The sequence below is a fragment of the Glycine soja genome, chromosome 5 (genome assembly GCF_004193775.1).
Source record: "Glycine soja cultivar W05 chromosome 5, ASM419377v2, whole genome shotgun sequence".
Taxonomy (NCBI): domain Eukaryota; kingdom Viridiplantae; phylum Streptophyta; class Magnoliopsida; order Fabales; family Fabaceae; genus Glycine; species Glycine soja.
Window position 1 is genome coordinate 28,900,412 of NC_041006.1, and position 20,559 is coordinate 28,920,970.

Below are 20,559 nucleotides of genomic sequence, written 5' to 3' on the forward strand. Positions count from 1 at the left end.
TAATAACCAAACACTCTTAAAAAATAAAATAAAAAATCTTTTTCTAGTAAATAAGACAATAAAAAATCTTTTAGACTACATCCAAAGGGGTCCTATGTAGTATGCTACAATCTTTGTCATTTTGTTAAAATTAATACTCAACAAATCTGAATATATTTTTTTGTTATGAATGAATAGGGCAAAAGGCCCAAAAAAGGATTACACCAAATCCGAATAATTTACTGAGTATCGCACTCATCAAATCATGGTACTAATAATTCCCTAATCATAGATCCAAATTATCACGGATAATAATGATGACACAACAGACAACGGAACTGTTAATTTCCCGAAAGCTGACGTGTCGATGCTGGCGTGGTCCGCGCGCACTACCATAGTAGCATATATTGCGTGCTGCACACACCCTCCTCCTTCACCTTCACAGACTCCACGCCTCCAACAAACAGACAACAAACTCCTGCTCGTGTAAACAGAATTTTAAGAATAAGTCAGCATGTGACACGATTCCGCATCCTGATTTGTAAAATTAACATCTCATTTTGTATAGTGCCATTAAAAAATATCCTAAAAAGGTACGGTTGTAGGTAGAGGTCTGAAAAAAAAAATTGATTAGGATGGAACTGAATTGTATTTATTTTTACGGTTGTATTCGAAACTTAGTATTTTTTTTCTACAAAATAGTTCACTTTAATATTTTTTTATTAATTTATTTTCAAAAACTAGTTTAATATTGATCTGATTCTTAGAATTAATTTAAAATAAATTAAAATTTAATTCAGTTCAAAATCAATTTTTTAAAACTAATTATGTTTTGAAATAATATAACTATTAAAAAATAAAATCAAATTAATTAGAATAATTTGAAATCAATTGAATTCGATTTTTTTTATCAAAATTAATTTTTATACACCCCTAATTTTAGTGGTAGGCGTAAGTGTGCCAACTCGCATAGACTTTAAAAGAGGGTGTAAGTGTAACTTTTCAATTCCTCAACCTCACTTCAGTCCTCTGAAGATAATAACAAAGTAGTGAGTAGTGAGTAGTCCAACCAGAATCCAGAATCCAAAGCTTTTTTTTTTTGTCAAATGCCATGTCTCGGAGCCACCAAGAGCAGCCACTATTAGCGGACTCGTTCATAGAAGAAGACGAGGCGCAAGAGACAGCCTACGACTCCTCCGAGAAGATTGTGGTGGTTGGAGTGGACGAGTCCGACAACGAGGACAATTGGGGGAGAGTACCCCCATTCTCGTGGAAGAAGCTATGGCTGTATACAGGGCCGGGCTTTCTGATGAGCATAGCGTTTCTGGATCCCGGGAACCTGGAGGGGGACCTTCAGGCGGGCGCCATTGCCGGGTACTCGCTGCTGTGGCTTCTGATGTGGGCCACGGCCATGGGCCTCCTGATCCAGCTCCTCTCGGCACGGCTCGGCGTGGTCACTGGGAAGCACCTCGCCGAGCTCTGCCGAGAGGAATACCCTCCGTGGGCTCGGAGAGTGCTCTGGATCATGGCAGAGCTCGCTCTCATTGGCTCCGATATTCAGGAGGTTATTGGGAGTGCTATTGCTATTAGGATTCTTAGTCATGGGGTTGTGCCCCTTTGGGCCGGGGTCGTCATTACTGCTCTTGATTGGTAATAATTCAACCAACCTAACCACCCTCGTATCATTTCTCCTCGTTTAAATGCTTGTAAGAGTATTTAATTAGTAGTATTGTTTTAATGTAGTTTTCAAATTGCATTAAGTGTATGCTTTTATTTATGGGGAGTTTGCTATTTAGACAGAGAAATCTAAGAATTTTGCTACTGTAGATAGGGAGAGGGAGAGAAAGTTTCTCAGTAATAGTACCAATCCAAACGCCTTAATCATAAATTTCTCTTATTCTTGTTTAGGTACTTAGAACACTGTTTCCTCTTCTGTACGATCTGTTCAAATTTATTCCTTGATTAACTCTGAGATTTTGATAGGTTCAAAACCGACCCACCCATGATAAATGATAGGTTGTCTTGTCGCCACTGGAGGAGCTTCCTTGTGGCTGAGGGGGGCCATTTTGTTGTTTTTATACCTATGAATTTCATGAAAAACTAGCCAAGAAACGTGTTAAGTTCGGATTAGTGCCAGTAATGTACTTCAAGTTTAAAAGATTAACACTTTTTGTTCTAATAGAATTTTTTCATTCATCTAAAAAATCTGCACTCTATATCCATTGACAGTCTTCAACTACATGTAGCTTAAGAGAAAATTTACCTGAGAAAGTATTTGACGCAATTGCCATATTTATAGTTTTAGTTGCTTCTATATTACCAAAATTTTTTATAATATTCATTAATTTATTTTTTTTTGACTGCTCGTTAATTAATTATTTTTATAATATAAAATGTTTTTTGCTTTCTTCAAACTCATTTTTTCTGTAACTTTTATATTTCCATTTTGTATAGAAAAGTTTATGCAATATAACTTAAAAAATCTTCAAATTTTTCTTGCATGGAAATTTTTCTTGTGGATTTTTCATGCAAATTCTTTTTATGAATTTTGGGATTTTCTTGTATTTTTTTATATATTTGCTATTATTTTTTGGTTAAAATATTATTATCTCCTTAAATTTGTCAAACAATTGATAGAAATTTTAATGTTTTTTCTTTTGCATATTTTTTTTACAAAAACAAATTACTAATAAATTCTCTAAATTGTTTTTGTTCAACGGCTTAAAAATCATAAAAACCCCTTGAAAAAAGTGTTACTAATAAAACAGGATTTTTTTCAATATCATAAAAGTTAATTAATTAAAAATAAATTAATATTTAAATGCTTAAAATCGATCATAAAATATAATATCATTAAAAATTATTATATTTAATTTATATATTATAATTAACTATTTTGGCCCCTCCAAATTTTTTCTTGAAGCTCCGCCACTGCTTGTCACTGGAAGTTGTTTTTGAAGTCTGTGACAACACTTTGAAAGTAACTGAAACAAACATTTTTGTTTTTTAAGTTGAAATTTATAGTACCCTAGGAAAAGATTTTAGGCAATATTATTTGCGTGTACCATAGCAAAGCTGTATTTTTTTCTTTTTTTTTACTATGTCTGGTAATCTCAAATTAAACATGGCTATATGTATATTTTGTTGCCTTGTTACAGTTTTATTTTTCTCTTTCTTGAGAACTATGGTGTGAGGACATTGGAAGCTTTTTTTGCTGTTCTCATTGGTGTGATGGCAATCTCATTTGCATGGATGTTTGGTGAAGCCAAGCCCAGTGGCAAGGAACTTCTTCTTGGTAAGGAGTTTATTTCATTGATTTGGCCCCTTTTCTGTAGGTCCCTTTTGTTTTGAATCTGATGCAGAGTTTGATTTTATCTTTGCAGGCGTTTTGATTCCGAAACTCAGCTCCAAAACTATACAGCAGGCTGTTGGAGTTGTGGGGTGCCTTATTATGCCTCACAATGTGTTCTTGCACTCTGCTCTTGTTCAGTCAAGGCAGGTTGACCGCAGCAAGAAAGGCCGGGTTCAAGAAGCTCTTAATTATTACTCTATAGAGTCCACCCTTGCCCTTGTAGTCTCCTTTATCATAAATATATTTGTAACAACAGTGTTTGCTAAGGGGTTTTATGGTTCTGAACTTGCAAACAGCATTGGCCTTGTAAATGCTGGACAGTATCTTGAGGAGACATATGGGGGTGGACTATTTCCAATTTTATACATATGGGGTATTGGATTATTAGCAGCAGGCCAAAGTAGCACTATTACAGGTACTTATGCTGGACAATTCATCATGGGAGGTTTTCTAAACTTAAGGTTAAAGAAGTGGATGAGAGCATTGATCACCCGAAGTTGTGCAATATTTCCAACCATGATAGTTGCTCTTATATTCGATACCTCGGAAGAATCGTTAGATGTTTTGAATGAGTGGCTTAATGTTCTTCAGTCAGTCCAGATCCCCTTTGCACTCATTCCCTTGCTTTGTCTGGTGTCAAAGGAGCAGATAATGGGCACTTTCAGAATTGGTGCTGTCCTCAAGGTATTTTGTCATTCAATCTTGCATTTTGATCTCACTGGTCACTTTTCTGATGCCGTTATTAGTTTATGTATTTGATAAAGGACTTTGTGATGCCAACTTAATTCATGTTGTATAAAGTTGCTGTCAGTACATGCCTATATTATTCATCTATGATATCAAACTTCAAATTTAATTAGGACGGATATAATTTAGAAGTGGCCAAATATATAGACCTTTTTCTTTTTGCAGTTGATTTAGAGTTAGATTCCAAAGAGACAAATTAGTGGGCTTGATTATACTCTCCTGCCTTGATAATTGAAAGGTGTGAAGTGAACTACTATGTTACATCTTTTTCCTTTATGATCCTATGTATTATGGGCTGATGTTTATCTTGCAAATAACTGTCCCCATGTCATTGCAAGTACTTGATACAGTACTACGGTAATTTTTTTTAATCTTTTTTGTTATTTACCAGTTTGATCGTGATGTGTTGAATTTTAACATGTTATGCAGTATATTGAATATTCCTGTTGTTGGAAACTGCATATGATGTCAGCATTGACTCAATTTACTGCAAAATATTTAGGATGCATTGATCCTTCCTCTTACCTTGAGGGTGTTGTTCACTTTTATCCTCATTTGCTTCAAGTTTCTGTCGTCATTTAGACTTAATTTCTCATATTATACTTGTAGCCTTTGAAGTAGTCTATCGCTCACTTGCACACACGGTTTGCTTCATGGTTACATGCAGGGATAATTATCGTTGATTTACACTTTAATTGTGTTAGAAAACTAATATATTGTTGGGGATATAATAGAAAAATTGGAGATTGTACCACTTTCCTTTTTTATGTCGGGGACTCTGGGGTGGCGTATGTGCTGCTATTTTGGATATTCCTTAAAATTGAACTCTAACATGCTATATTTCAAGATAATTTATGAAAGAGTGCCACTTGAATTCTTTATCTGTAACAATTTACAGAAACAGATGCATTATTTATACTGACTTGTGTTGCTTAATGTTGGAAAATAATGTCTCTGTCTATTTTGTCTCACCTGGGAAGGTAAAAGGTTTCTGTATTCTTGACATTTTGATAATATAACTGCAGGTATATTGGACAAATTTGAGACATTAGTTTTGAAGCTTCCTATCTTGTTTCTTAACTTTGTTTTCTCATTTGGATCTGGTGGATTGATGCTGTGTGTTTTCTTTTCCCCATTTAAGTTGTTTAGAGTATTTTAACCTTTAGTGGGTTTTCTCCATAACTTGTGTGGACCTTGGATACATTAGGTTTCTGTACTAACCCTTCTTCCCATATTCTGCTCATAGTTTGTTTCGATTTAAGTACTTAATGGCTTCTGATATGGATACAGACTACTTCATGGCTTGTGGCTGCTCTGGTGATAGTGATTAACGGCTATCTTTTGACGGAATTCTTTTCCTCTGAAGTGAATGGACCAATGATTGGCGCTGTAGTGGGTGCAATAACTGCTGCATATGTTGCATTCATAATATACCTTATTTGGCGAGCCATCACATATTTACCTTGGCAAAGTGTAACACAACCAAAGACAATTGCTCACTCAGCGGGTTGAGTGATCAATCTTTAAAATCCCGAATAGGAAGTGCCATCCATTTTTAAGTATGCTCATGCTTGCTTGTTAGTACTTGTGTGACAAGTTGATGCAATAGTCGGTGGCACCTTATTGTTTGCCTGTAATTATAAACTGTCAGAGTAGATTTTAGCGCTGTATTAGCACTTTCAAATTTTGTTGTCAAAATGCCTTTGCAACACTCTGATTAGTTGAGACACCTTTGAAGCTGTAGTGTGCAAACAAGCAATGTAGTTCTTCTTTTTAACAACTTATTGAGAGAATTGAATGATTTCATTGCACTTACAGAGTCATAGAATTTGCAACATTTTTTTTAAGAGAGAATTTGCATCATTTAAAACCAAAATTTGATACTGAAAATTGAGGCGCAAGTACAGGAAATACAAAGAGATTGCATTCCTGTGGTTAACCATTTTTACCATATTTTTGCTTCGAAAGTTAAGTAGTGTTATTTGTACTAAACTGCATGGTCCATTCAGAAGCTTAGAACGGATTGTCAATTTCAATTATGCCAAACTTTATATCTGCAAGGTTTTGTTTGCTATCATCGCAAACAGTTTTTTTTTTTTTGGTACAAGAAAAAAATTCTGCAAGTACTTTTCATTGGTCAGTGTTACCGAGATATCCATGAAACATATTCCTCCCCAAGATGGGGATTTTGTGTTTAACCATTGAAGGTGTACACATTGAATTCATTATGCTACATAACATGAAACAAATATATGCCGTTATCTAATATTTTAATTCACCACTTTTTCCTCCTTTCACAATCTACCAAGTCTTAATGCCTTAGTGTTTTTTTTGTCCCAAATCTGCTTATTACAAATAATGTCTTAATTGTTCTTAATTGATTTTGAATATTTTGATTATAAAAAAAATCAAAAGGAAAAATTTAAAGTTTGATGTGTCAAAAAGTCTATGACAGGGGTTTTGGCTAAAATGAGTGATGTTGGAGAAATAATTACTGGTAGATGAAAACAAAAAATGTAAATGTAGGTTTTTTTTTAACACAAAATATTTTTACTTCCATTTTTTATTGAAAGAATAAAAAAATGATATGATTCAACCTCAATTAAGAAACAACCATCAATTATAACCCTCAAAGAACCAGATTTGGTAAACAACATAGAGGAAGAACGAAAGAAATATCCTATCGAGGGAATCATATTTGCTTCGGAAGATAAAATATTTACTCCTTGAAGTGGTGTCCGAACATGTGGTGGCGTCACATTGTTCTATGTCACTAGCTTGTCTTTTATATTTAAACATAAACAAATTCTAAAATATAAATCGTAACCGTAGATAAAACTAAAAATAATAATTCCCTACATTATATTATAATTTTTTAATTTCTACAACATACTAGACAACTAAAAAAGGGGCTACCAAAACATATAAAAAATACGCAAATATAATATCAACTATATTATTTTCTAATACATTTTCTTAAAAAAAATAACAACTTACTAAAGAATATAAAAATAAGATCCCTATGTCTTTCTAAAGCATACAAAAAAATATTATTAAAACATAAAAAACAAGAAATTTCCTAATAAATTTTTTTAAAAATAACCAATAAAAAACAAACAAATATTTTCCTAATAAAATATCAACAAATAAAACTGAAAAAGAATAAAAAAAAGAACTACCAAAATATAAATAAACAAAAATATTATATCAACAATATAAAAAAACAGTAAAGGTACAAACAAATTTCCTAGATCATATATATATATATATATATATATATATATATATATATATATATATATATATATATATATATATTTCTACAACTTACAATACAACTAAAAAAAATCAATAAAACATAAAAATATTTAAACACAAACAAATTCTAAAATATAAACCGTAACTATAGAAAAAACTAAAAATAATAATTCCCAACATCATACTATAATTTTAAAAAATTTACAACATACTAGACAACTAAAAAAGGGGCTACCAAAACATTAAAAAAAACAAACATAATATCAACTATATTATTTCCAAATACATTTTCTTTAAAAAATAACAACTTACTAAAGAATATAAATATCAGATCCCTACGTGTTTTAAAGCAAACAAAAAATTAAAATATTATTAAAACATAAAAAACAACAAATTTCCTAATAAATTAAAAAAAATAACCAATAAAAAATAAACAAATATTTTCCTACTATATTTTCGTAATAAAATATAAAAAAGACAAATTGATGGCATGATGATATCACCTACTAAATGACAAAGACGAGTTGGTGACATGAATTAGGATGACATCATCTGTTCTGACAAGCCACCTGAAGGGTGACATGAAATAGGATGACACCACCTACTAAATGATAAATGATGAACTGATGGCATCACCTAAATTCGATATGACAACAATCACTTTATGACATGTAAATACTTTGTTGAATCACCCATATCATTAATTATTTCTCAAAAATTACTCATTTTGGTAAAAAAAAAAAAACCTCTATTAAGGTGGGATGAGATTTCTTTGGTGTGGTTTTTCCCAACAATTGGATCAAGTTAGTGATAAAATATGTTACTCTAACTAAGAATGTCTAGTTCAATTGATTAAACAAAATGTAAGTTTTATTTTGTGTGCTAAGGTTTTTTTTTCTACAATGATATCTAAAGCAATATAATCACCAACTCTACATGAATAATAATAAAAAAAAAAATCACAAACTGTATATGGAATCAAAATTAGTTGCACATCATATACAATACAAAATAATAATTTACATGGCCAATATAAGAGATTTAACCATGAGGTTAAAGCTATACTCAATGCTTAATTAATTGTCTAATTGAAGTATAATCTTATATAAGTATGATTTAGTTTTAATTATGAATTTATTTTACATTTTATTTGTATAAGAATTTTATATGCTTTTAGAGGGAAAAAAAATAATTATTGAACAAAACTTAAAGATTGACTTTATTATCTCATGCATCTACTCCAAACTCCATGACCAATCCTAGTGGGTAACAAAACTTAAAGATGAACCAACAAAATTATTAATGCTATAAATTAATGACTATATTTTTCTGTTATTTAAAATAAAACAAATAAGTCAACACACAATGTCCATTGTATTTATTTAATTATAATATTGATTATATTTATATTTACTTTTGTATGTATTTAGCGATTAGGATGCATACTTGAACCTAATCTTTATAGATAAGCAATGCATAATATAATTTTAATTTATTTAGGATAAATTGATGGATTATTTAGAAACAAAATATAAATTTATTTTTGTTACAATTTTTTTATAAAAAAAATCATGTTAAATCATCTTAAAATTGTTTAATGCAATAAATATGAAATCATTTTTAACAATTTTTTTAACAATAAACAAATTATATACATTTTAAGATGAGATATCAAGTTATAATTTTAAAATTATTTTCTATTTTTATTTTCTTTAAATCCAACTATTCAAACAACAAAGAGTAAACATTAAAAAAGTTATTAGAATTATTTAAATTAATTTGCTATTGTATGTAACTAAGATATTATTTTATGGGGAAAAATATAAAAATATCATTTCATAAATTAAATTCTTTTATTAATATATATATATATATATATATATATATATATATATATATATATATATATATATATATATATATATATTCTAATTTTTTAACTTGTTGACTAATTGAGTATGTATGTGATAAACTTAAAAAATCTAACCAATTTAATTAGAGTTTATAGAGTGTCAAAACTCTGAAGAGGACTATTAAAAAAGATGTTCATACAGAAGGTGAACTAATAGAGTTTAATATCCGTGGATAAAATATTCCACTATAGAATCCCATTTGTTTCCCTATCCGTGCTTTCCTTCATCTTCTTGGCCTGTTTCTTTTATCCCTCTTCTCCAACAAGTACCGCACAGGGTAAGTATTTTAATCTCTGATTGGAACCGTGCCTAATCTCCTCAACTTCCAACCTTCGACCTAGGACACTCCGAAATTTCAAATTGGGGTTTAAACAAAAGCTTCGGCAAAACTCTGCTGGGTTGGCATTAAGAGCTTCTCGCGTCAGAAATAACTAAGGTATTTCTATTCACCTAATTCACCCATGTTTCTTCCTCTATATTTTTAACTGAACGTTTGGATTTCGTGTTTTGGTGTTTTCATTCCGTAGTAGAGAGATTTCGTAGCTCTGTTTGAAAAAAAGGGATTCGATATTTCGTTTAGGTTGATGTTTTGATATTTTCGTTTATTACTGTAAACAAAACTGCAAATGCGTTCTGCTACGACGGCAACGTTGCGGTGTTGTGTCCTTATTAGTGTATTGGAATGGTACTATTGAGGCTTCGAATTTAAAACCCTTAATTTTTTTAACATAAAAATAGTTATTACTTCTTAAACCATCTGAAGTTTGTCCCATACAATTAACCAGTGTAAGACATATATCTAGGAAAAACATTGTCCAATTGTTTCATTTGTTTGAGTACATTTGATAAACTATATGTATTTTTGTGTTTTGATATGCAAAACATAAATGGCTTAGATAGAATGGTCCAAGAAGGTATGAAGAGGGAGGTTGTAGGTACTCTTAGGTTGAGAATTATGAGAAAGTAATGGGTATTTTAAATACCGGATTAGTGTTTAATTTGGATCGTGATATGATTATTGGTCTGTAATCTATTTCATTTAGAGGGTTTTGGAAGCAACTACTGTTTATTGTCTTATGTTATTGTTAATGTTTGTAATATAGTTTTTGACCATTAAATGGTCAAGGAAGGTATGAAGAGCGAGGTGGTAGGTACTCTTAGGCTGAGAATTATGAGAAAGAAATGGGGATTTTAAATACAGATTAATGTTTAATTTGGATCATTATATGATTATTTGGTCTTTTATATGTTCCATATAGAGGGTTTTGGAAGCAACTACTGTTTATTGTCTTTCTCATGTTATTATTAATGTTTGTGATATTGTTTTTTTACCGTTATTTTAACTGTTCTTGACGTGCTGTTGGCTAGGCTGTGTGAATATGGGTGTCGAGGAGCAAGGCGAGGAAATTAATGTACAGTCTATGATAGAGCAGCTCTCTCAGGCATTTCTTGAATTGGAAGCTCAGAAGGGGGAGACTGAGAATAAGATTCAGTGGGTTGAAATTAAGCAACATTTCCATGACCTTGAGACGGAGTTGAATAAGAAACTTGAAGAGCTGGAAGCTAAGGAGAGGGAGTACGAAGCGAAACAAGTAGAAGTGGATACACTACTCGCAGAAAGGAAGACTGTGATTGCTTCTAAAGAGCAAGACCTCTTAGATCGGTTGCAGGAGCTTAAAGATGCTGCTGTAGCTTCCATTGTAGAGGCTCATGCAAATCACCGGAATGCCACTCTGGAGTCTGTGTATGATGGGGAGAACAAAGATAACAAGGTAAGCAACTCTCTTGGCGATACAAATTCCTCAGAGGACGATTTTCCTCATAAGTCAGATGAAAAGTCTAAAGGTGTGGCTGTTGAGGGTAGGCCACGTCCAGAGCTGACACAATTTTGTGAGCAAATGGATGCAAAAGGTCTTCTGAATTATATTGTGGAGAATAAAAAAAAAAAATCTGTTAATCGTGAAGAAATTTCTGTTGCATTACAAAGTGCAACTGATCCAGCATGTTTGGTGCTGGATTTACTGGAGGGGTTTTACCCCACCAATGAAACTTCCCAACTAAAAGATAAATCTGGTGCTTCCCTACAGGGCATGCGCAAATCCTGTATTATAATTTTGGAAGCCATGGCCACCTTATTGGCAAGGGCTGATCCAGGTGCAGATCACCTTCTGAACCCTCAAACCAAGCAGCATGCCAAAGCAATTGCTGATGAGTGGAGGCCCAACTTAGCTAGAGCAGATACTGATGCTGCCAATGGAAATTCATTGGAAGCAAAGGCATTCTTCCAGCTTATTTCAACTTTTAAGATTGCTTCAGAGTTTGATGAAGAAGAACTCTGCAAGCTTGTACTTGCAGTTGCTCAGCTTAGGCAGGCACCTGAGCTCTGCTGCTCTATTGGGTTAATTCACAAAATGCCAGGTTGGTGTTCTTTTAATAAACTGACCTGTGAAGTCTGCAATGAAGGATTGTCCTGTCGGATATCATTCATATGCTAGATAAGTAGTTTTCTTTAGGGGCAGTGTAGCTAGATTACTTGATAAAGAGTAGACAGATGTGACATATATGATTTGCATGCCAAGAGTTTATTTGATTATCTGATGTTGATTATTCTAGTCTACACTATTTATGCAGCTGTTGTAGAATCATTAATCAATACTGGGAAACAAATAGCAGCTGTACATTTTATTCATGCCTTCCAGCTCCAAGAAAGCTTCCCCCCAGTGCCCCTTCTGAAGGCATACCTCAAGAATCGAAGGAGAAATTCACAAGTTAAGACTGGAAATGTGCGTGACATCACTAGTGCAAAGGTATGCTTTGTTGCTTGTTCCCAATTCCAATTGAGTAATTGTCGTCATCATGGATTTCACTTGTTATGCATTGCTTGTATTTTCATATTTGCATTATAATTTATTTGCAGAATGATGCCAATGCACAAGAGCTTGCAGCACTGAGAGCTGTAATTAAGTGTATTGAAGAATACAAGCTTGAATCTGACTACCCTCCTGATACACTTCGGAAAAGGGTTCTTCAACTAGAGAAATCAAAGGGAGATAGAAAGAGAAGTGGAGAATTTATTAAACGCCCTCAATCAAAGAGGCCAAGGCCGAATGAGAGACGTTTTTCACTCCATTCATCTGGTGGTAGCGTTGCTTCAACTGTTGTTTTGGGTAGGCAGGTTCCCCCTGTTAGGGCACCATATGCAGCAAATCCTGATAGGTATCCCCATGATGGCACAATCACATATGATTATCAAGTTCCTGGTCAATCTATATACACTGCAGCATCTAATGCTCCTCCTTCTAACTATGGTCGTTATATGGGTACTAGTACTAGTTTGCAATCCTCACACCAACCATACTTGTGAGTTTTTTTTCCATCCAATCATTAGTGGAAAGACTACAGACTTGAGAAGGATCAACTCATTAGTATATGCTTGGTTTTCCATTGAGAATTTTAGATAGAACCTCGTGTATGTTTGTCAGAAAGCTACTAGTTACTTTTTGTTCGCATGCTCAGGAATTTGTGTTAATGGAAAATCAAACTGTTTTTGTTTTTGTATGAGCTTCTTATGATGCCAAAGGGCAGATGTACTCTTACATTTTCATCCAATGGTAACTTGTGTTAAATCAAGTGCATATGACATAGTCATCTTGGGGGTAAAGTTTTGGAGAATTATATCAAGGTATGAAGATTTCCCAAAATCTAATGTCCGTTGTATTGAGAAAAAATAATTTTTTCTCAACCTACTTTTGGTTGGCCTTATCATTTCACATTCAATTTAAAAATTTCATTATCACATTGGTACTTTATATATTTATTTGTTTAAAAATAATAATTTATTTATATTTTAATTTTGAATTAATAAATATGTAAAAAAAATATAGTAGTAGTATTTCAAATAATCTTTTTTCACAAAATATTAAAATATAACAAACTTATTTCAAATGATTTTTTATCACAAGCTAAACAACAACAACAACAACAACAACGCCTTATCCCACTAGGTGGGGTCGGCTACATGGATCAACTTCCGCCATAATGTTCTATCAAGTACCATACTTCTATCCAAACCATTAATTTCGAGATCCTTTTTTATAACCTCTCTTATAGTCTTTTTGGGTCTTCCTCTGCCTTGAATTGTTTGTCTTCTCTCCATCTGGTCTACTCTCCTCACTACAGAGTCTACCGGTCTTCTCTCTACATGCCCAAACCACCTAAGTCTATTTTCCACCATCTTCTCTACAATAGGCGCTACTCCAACCCTCTCTCTAATAGCTTCGTTTCTAATTTTATCCTGTCGAGTCTTACCACACATCCACCGCAACATCCTCATCTCCGCTACACCTACTTTATTCTCATGTTGGCTCTTGACTGCCCAACATTCTGTTCCGTACAAAATCGCCGGTCTTACCGCAGTCCGATAAAACTTTCCCTTTAGCTTGATTGGTACCTTTGCATCACATAACACCCCCGATGCTTTTCTCCATGTCATCCATCCTGCTTGAATGCGATGATTCACATCCCCTTCAATTTCCCCATCATCCTGTATTACAGACCCAAGATATTTAAACCGTGTGACTTGAGGGATAGTATGGTCTCCTATTTTCACCTCTGAGTTAGAAACCCTCCTTCTTTTGTTGAACTTACATTCCATATACTCCGATTTGCTTCTGCTTAGGTGAAAGCCATGTGTTTCTAGAGCTCGTCTCCAAGTTTCCAACCTCTTATTCAACTCCTCCCTCGACTCTCCAAGGAGGACTATGTCATCTGCAAAAAGCATGCATCTCGGCGCTATCTCTTGGATTTGTTCCGTGAGGACATCCAGAATTAAGGTAAAAAGGTAGGGGCTAAGGGTTGACCCTTGATGTAAACCAATTGTGATGGGAAAATCGTCTGACTCTCCACCCTGTGTCCTAACACTAGTCGATACCCTATCATACATATCTTGGATAGCTCGAATATATGCAACCCTAACCCCTTTCTTCTCTAGAGCTTTCCACAAAATCTCTCTAGGCACTCTATCATACGCTTTCTCCAAGTCAATAAAAATCAAGTGCAAGTCTTGTTGGGCCATGCGATATTGCTCCATCACCCGCCGTAATAAATAAATCGCTTCCATGGTCGACCTTCCCGGCATGAAACCAAATTGATTCTCAGTAACTTGAGTCTCCTTTCTTAATCTCCGTTCGATCACTCTTTCCCATAATTTCATGGTATGACTCATGAGCTTGATTCCCCTATAATTTGCACAATTTTGTATATCCCCCTTGTTCTTATAGATTGGCACTAACGTGCTTCTCCTCCATTCCTCCGGCATGCGTTTTGACCTCATAATTTCGTTAAAGAGTTCGGTGAGCCACTCAAGACCTCTATAATTAAAAAAAATGTAATTTTCATTATTCTCATATGAAACATTTCCAAATGTGTTTCATCAAGCCAGATTGAAAGTTGTAGATGAATTTGCTTTTGACAATATAATATTATGTTTTATAGGTACAAAATGAGGACCATTAGTAGATGAATTTGCTTTTGACAATATAATATGTTTTATAGGTACAAAATGAGGACCATTAGTTATTTCAGTGGATGAGATGTCATTTTCTAGATTATCATAAAATAAAATTAACATCATATATATGGTATTTGTCTCATTTTATGACCATAGAGGATTGTCCATAGTGTTGGTTCTTTGTAAAAGTTTTGCAACTCTTAAACATGCACAAGATTAAAAAAAGAAAAAAACAGAAAATAGAGTAAACAAATACAGCAGAGCAAGAACCAAAAGATTTACGTGATTCGACAATATGCCTACATCCAATCATCACATTAATCATGAAATTACAAGTTCAATACAAGCAGCAACTAGCTTTGATCTCTCTTGGTTTCTCTTTGGACAAAATCTCTCTCAATCACCTAGCTCACTACCTCCCTTTTGAACTCTCTGATTTCTGCAGTTTTTCAGCTTCTCTGTTTTCAGCCTCTTAAAAACCACTCACTGCATTACATGATCGAGAATATATATGTACACTCTAGTTATGCTTTGGTGCCAAAACCAATTTAGTTATAATAACTTAAAACAGTTATGACAACACTACTTTAAAGTCTTTTCACTTGTGTCATATGTGATTTTGAGTCACACACCACAAATCTCCACCTTGACTCTAAATCAGCAAGTGTCTACCTTGTGATTTAGAGCTGCACTTCTACCAATCTGCTTTAGGCATCTTCAAAATTTATCAAGTCCAAGCAGTGCTTGAACTTGACACTAGAGAGGGACTTTGTGAACATATCAGCCGGGTTTTCTTCTGTTGAAACCTTCTCCACCTTCACCTTCTTAGATTCAATCGCATCTCTAATGAAGTGTAGTTTCACATCTATGTGCTTTGTCCTCTCATGGTACATTTGGTGATTTGCTAAGTGAATGACACTTTGACTGTCACAATGAATTGTGACACAAGCTTGTGCTATTCCAAGTTCATTAATCATACCTTTAAGCCAGATTGCTTCCTTCACTCCTTCAGCTAGGGCCATGTATTCTGCTTCAGTTGTTGAAAGAGCAACAACTGATTGTTGATTTGCTTTCCAATTGATTGTTATACCAAACAAAGTAAACACATATCCTGTTAAGGACTTCCTTGTGTCTACATTTCCTGCAAAATCTGCATCTACATAGCCTGTGACTACTGCCTCGTGTGCTGTCTTCTTGTACCTTAAACCAGCTTTCAAAGATCCATTTAGATACCTTAGTGTCCACTTCACAGTTTCCCAGTGTGCGCTGCCAGGATTTCCCATGAATCTGCTTATAATACTTACAGCATGAGCTAAGTCAGGTCTGATGCAAACCATTCCATACATTATGCTTCCAACACCACTGGCATAGGGTGTTTGATTCATTTTAGACCTTTCTTCAGTTGTTTCTGGTGCTTGAATAACATATAGCTTTGTATGATGACCAAGTAGTGTGCTAACAGGTTTGCTTTGATGCATCCTAAACCTCTCCACCACTTTCTTGAGGTAATTGCTTTGGGACAAGAATAGTTCACCCTTTGCTCTATCCCTATGAATATCAATCCCGAGTATCCTCCTAGTTGACCCTAGATCTTTCATCTCAAATTATGTGTTCAAGCTTTCTTTGAGTTGCCTAATCTTCTCCTTGTTGGCACTTGCTATGTGGATGTCATCCACATACAAGAGAAGGTAAAGAACACACATTTTCCTCTTTTTCAGGATATATACACAACTGTCATATCTGTTTCTAATGAAGCCATATCTGATTAAGAACTCATCAAATTTCAGGTACCACATTCGAGGACTTTGCTTCAGTCCATACAAAGATTTTTTCAGCAAGCACACCTTGTTTTCCCCTTCTTCAAAACCTTCAGGCTGGTTCATGTAAATGGTTTCCTTCAAATTTCCATGGAGAAAAGCTGTTTTAACATTCAGCTGTTCAAGTTCCAAGTCAACTTGATTTACCAGACCAAGTATGATTCTTATTGAGCAATGCTTCACAATTGGTGAAAAAAAATCTCATTGTAATCAATTCCTTCAACCTGTGTAAAGCCTTTTGCTACCAATCTTGCCTTGAATCTAGGCCTTTCTACTCCTGGAATGCCTTCTTTCTTCTTGAAAATCCACTTACATCCAACAACTTTCTGCTTCTTGTGTTGATCCACAAGTATCCAGGTCTTGTTCTTTCTCAAAGATTCAATTTCTTCACTCATTGCCTGAAGCCACAACTGGCTGTCTTCACTTTCAATTGCTTCCCTCCAGGTCTTTGGTTCTGAATTTTGAATCTCCTCAGCAACACTCAAGGCATAGCAAATAATATCAGCATGACCATACCTCTTTGGAGGCTTTATCACCCTTTTTTTTCTATCTCTAGTCAATTGATAATTGGACAAGTCATGCTGAGTATCCAGCTCTTCATTATCTCCAGCTTCTCCCTGATCAGTGAGATCAATAGCATATCCACTGCCATGATCTAAAATTTCAGAATGCTCCACCTCAAAATTGGTACTCTTACCACTTGAGCTATTATCCTTTTGCTCCTTATTTAGCATTGACATTCTGCTCTCATCAAAGGTCACATCCCTACTGATGATACATCTTGTCTCACCCGGTTCTAATTTCCACAGCTTGTACCCTTTAACTCCTTCAGGATAGCCAATGAAAACATACTTTACAGCCCTTGCATCCAGCTTTCCTTGTTTAACATGAGCAAAGGTCAGCGATCCAAACACCTTTAATTCTGAATAATCAGGTGGTTCACCACTCCAAGCTTCCATTGGTGTCTTGAAATCTAAGGCTGATGAAGGACATCTATTAATCAAATATGTTGTTGTGTTTGCAGCTTCTCCCCAAAAGGTCTTTGGCAGTCCTGCACTTAGAAGCATGCACCTCACTCTTTCCAAAATGGTCCTATTCATTCTTTCTGCCAAACCATTCTGCTGTGGAGTGTGAGGGACTGTTTTATGCCTTTTGATGTCTATTTTCCTGCAAAACTCATTGAACTGCTCCGAAACAAACTCCAGGCCATTGTCAGTTCTTAAAACTTTTAATTTTGTACCAAGTTGATTTCCAACAAGAGTATGCCATTCTCTGAATTTTTGAAAAACTTCCGACATATTTTTCAAAACATACAACCATACTCTTCTTGAGAAATCATCTATGATGGTGAGAAAGTATGAGCTTCCACCATGAGTTTTCACTCTAGATGGTCCCCATAAATCTGAATGCACATACTCAAAAGGCCTAGATGAAACATGAATACCCGTGCCAAAGCTTATTCTATGGGATTTACCAAGCACACAATGATCACAAAATTCAAGTTTATCTAGTTTATCACCACCTAACCTTTTTTGTTTCTCAAGTTCATGTAATCCTCTTTCACTAACATGACCTAATCTCAAATGCCAAAGTTTTGTTTTATTAACCAATGTATTACTAGCTACCGATGCATGTCCAACAATGGTGGAACCTTCAAGAATAAACAAGCCATTACTTTTATTCTTGTTACCCTTAGCTATGATTAAAGATCCATTTGAATTCTTAAGAACACCCTTTAAAATTCTAGTTGAATATCCTAGATCATCAAACATGTTTATGGAAATAAGATTTCTTTTGAGTTCTGGAATGTACCTTACATTTTTCAGTAGATACTCTCTATTATCAAACATCTTTAATCTCACAGTTCCAATGCCTTGTACCTTGCAGGGGTAGTTGTCTCATAGAAATACAGCTCCTGCTGGTTTCAGTTCCAAGGTTTCAAAATAGTCTTTTCTCGTGCTGTTGTGATATGAGCATCCAGAATCCATAATCCATTTTGTTTGTGTTTTGGTATTAGAAGCTACTAAAACACATGCACTCTCATAACCTTCAGAGGCTTCAACTATGTCAGCAGAGTCCAAAGATCCTTTCTTGATCTTGTCTGGGCAGTCTTTCTTGAAATGACCAATTTTGTGACAATTAAAGCATTTGAACTTTGTTTTCTGGCCATTCTTTGAATCCCTTGACCTTGATATGGACTTCTTTCCTCTTGTTGCCTTCTTTTCACTCCTTCCCCTTGAAATATTCAGGCTTTCACCATTATCCTCAGATTTGGAGTCTTGCTGTTTTTGCATCTCCTTGGTCCTTATTGAGGTCTGGACTTCTTCTAGGGTAATGTCTTGATCTTTGCCATAAAGAATTGCATCCTTGAAATGTTCAAAGGATTTTGGTAAGGAATTTAGAAGCAAGAGAGCTTTATCCTCCTCTTCAAGCTTTACTTCAATATTTTCCAAATCATCAAGAATCTTGTTGAAATTAGCCAATTGTTCAGTGGTTGTTCTTGACTCTGTCATCTTGAAGGTGTACAGTTGTTGCTTCAAGCATAGCCGATTTGCAAGGGACTTTGTCATATACAATGACTCTAGTTTCAGCCACATTGAGGCTGCTGTCTTTTCTCTTGCAACTTCTCTTAAAGCTTTATCTCCAAGGCATAGAATGATTGCACTTCTTGCTCTATCAATCATCTTTGATTTCTCCTTTGAGCTTAGAGATTCAGACATCATTTCTTCTCCTTTAAGAGCTTATGCACAACCATGTTGAATCAAGATTGCTTCCATCTTGATTCTCCATAACCCAAAGTCATTTTCCCCTGAAAACTTCTCTATATCATATTTTGTTGTTCCCATCTTTCTTGATCTTGATCTATTCCCCACAGACAGCGCCACTTGTTGGTTCTTTGTAAAAGTTCCGCAACTCTTAAACCTGCACAAGATCAAAAAAAGAAAAAAAATAGAAAACATAGCAAACAAATACAGCAGAGCAAGAACCCAAAGATTTACATGGTTCAACAATATGCCTACTTCCAATCATCACATTGATCATGAAATTACAAGTTCAATACAAGCAGCAACTAACTTTGATCTCTCTTGGTTTCTCTTTTGACAAAACCTCTCTCAATCACCTAGCTCACTACCTCGTTTTTGAACTCTCTGATTTCTGCAGTTTTTCAGCTTCTCTGTTTTCAGCCTCTTAAAAATCACTCATTGCATTACATGATCAAGAATATATATGTATACTCTAGCTATACTTTGGTGTCAAAACCAATTTAGTTATAATAACTGAAAACAGTTATGACAACACTACTTTAAAGTCTTCTCACTTGTGTCATTTGTGATTTTGAGTCACACACCACACATAGGATGAATTAGTCTTCTGACTTATCAGATTTTCATGACATTATAATGTCTTCTAATTATAGGTGTGTATGGTCTTAAAGACTATTCTAACGAGACTGAATATTTTGTTTAGTTTGGTAAATTATAACTTTTTTTATCCTTAAAATAAATATATTAGCATATAATATTCACACTCGACTGATGTTATTTTATGTGAGAATATGTGATATTTTAAAAAGTGATAATTAAAATTTTGATAATTTTATTTTTTTGTTTGGTTAATCTTGTAGAGATTTGATGATATATTAAATTTTATTTTAAAATTTTAAATATTTTAATTTTAATTATTTATTATTTTTAATCTTAATGTTGTTATTTTTTTTTTATATTCTCAATATGTTCTCACAAAAGTCATACTCATGTCACTTTTATTCTTTTAATTACTTTTTTTATTAGTTGAAATGTAGGGTTGAATTGTCTTTTCTTTAATGTTTTTCTCAATACTTTATCAAAAAAAGTTATACTATTTGGCATATAAAAAGTTGTACTAAATATGTTAGCACATAACACTCTTATTCACTCTAATAAAAGTGATATTATTTTTCTTACTACATTTTAATTAATAAAAGTGATATTATTTCAGAGTGAA

The 20,559-nt window shown here is 34.0% G+C and overlaps 2 protein-coding genes across 3 annotated transcripts; both read left to right on the forward strand.

Moving 5' to 3' along the window:
- The first annotated feature begins 984 nt into the window (after positions 1 to 984).
- LOC114412450 (metal transporter Nramp3-like) lies at positions 985 to 5,893 on the forward strand. The gene is made up of 4 exons (XM_028376348.1): positions 985 to 1,629; positions 3,138 to 3,274; positions 3,363 to 4,015; positions 5,369 to 5,893. The coding sequence occupies exons 1-4, from the start codon at positions 1,091 to 1,093 to the stop codon at positions 5,588 to 5,590; spliced, it is 1,551 nt and encodes a 516-aa protein (XP_028232149.1). The 5' UTR covers positions 985 to 1,090; the 3' UTR covers positions 5,591 to 5,893.
- Positions 5,894 to 9,419: 3,526 nt separating this feature from the next.
- LOC114412451 (FRIGIDA-like protein 3) lies at positions 9,420 to 12,884 on the forward strand. 2 transcript variants are annotated; one of them, XM_028376350.1, is made up of 5 exons: positions 9,422 to 9,685; positions 10,618 to 11,021; positions 11,337 to 11,667; positions 11,881 to 12,056; positions 12,167 to 12,884. In XM_028376350.1, exons 2-5 carry the CDS (start codon positions 10,629 to 10,631, stop codon positions 12,611 to 12,613), a joined length of 1,347 nt encoding a protein of 448 aa, XP_028232151.1. In that variant the 5' UTR covers positions 9,422 to 9,685; positions 10,618 to 10,628; the 3' UTR covers positions 12,614 to 12,884. The 2 variants fall into 2 exon arrangements, with proteins under 2 accessions (XP_028232150.1, XP_028232151.1); XM_028376349.1 differs by having other exon boundaries at positions 9,420 to 9,685; positions 10,618 to 11,667.
- The last annotated feature ends 7,675 nt before the right edge of the window (positions 12,885 to 20,559 follow it).

Excerpts from the sequence above, each read along its gene's own strand:
- LOC114412450 (XM_028376348.1), top strand. The coding sequence starts at position 1,091 with ATGTCTCGGAGCCACCAAGAGCAGCCACTATTAGCGGACTCGTTCATA. Across the intron at positions 1,630-3,137 it reads GTCATTACTGCTCTTGATTG|TTTTATTTTTCTCTTTCTTG; the intron begins GTAATAATTCAA and ends GCCTTGTTACAG. Across the intron at positions 4,016-5,368 it reads GAATTGGTGCTGTCCTCAAG|ACTACTTCATGGCTTGTGGC; the intron begins GTATTTTGTCAT and ends ATATGGATACAG.
- LOC114412451 (XM_028376349.1), top strand. The coding sequence starts at position 10,629 with ATGGGTGTCGAGGAGCAAGGCGAGGAAATTAATGTACAGTCTATGATA. Across the intron at positions 11,668-11,880 it reads GTTAATTCACAAAATGCCAG|CTGTTGTAGAATCATTAATC; the intron begins GTTGGTGTTCTT and ends CTATTTATGCAG. Across the intron at positions 12,057-12,166 it reads GTGACATCACTAGTGCAAAG|AATGATGCCAATGCACAAGA; the intron begins GTATGCTTTGTT and ends ATTTATTTGCAG.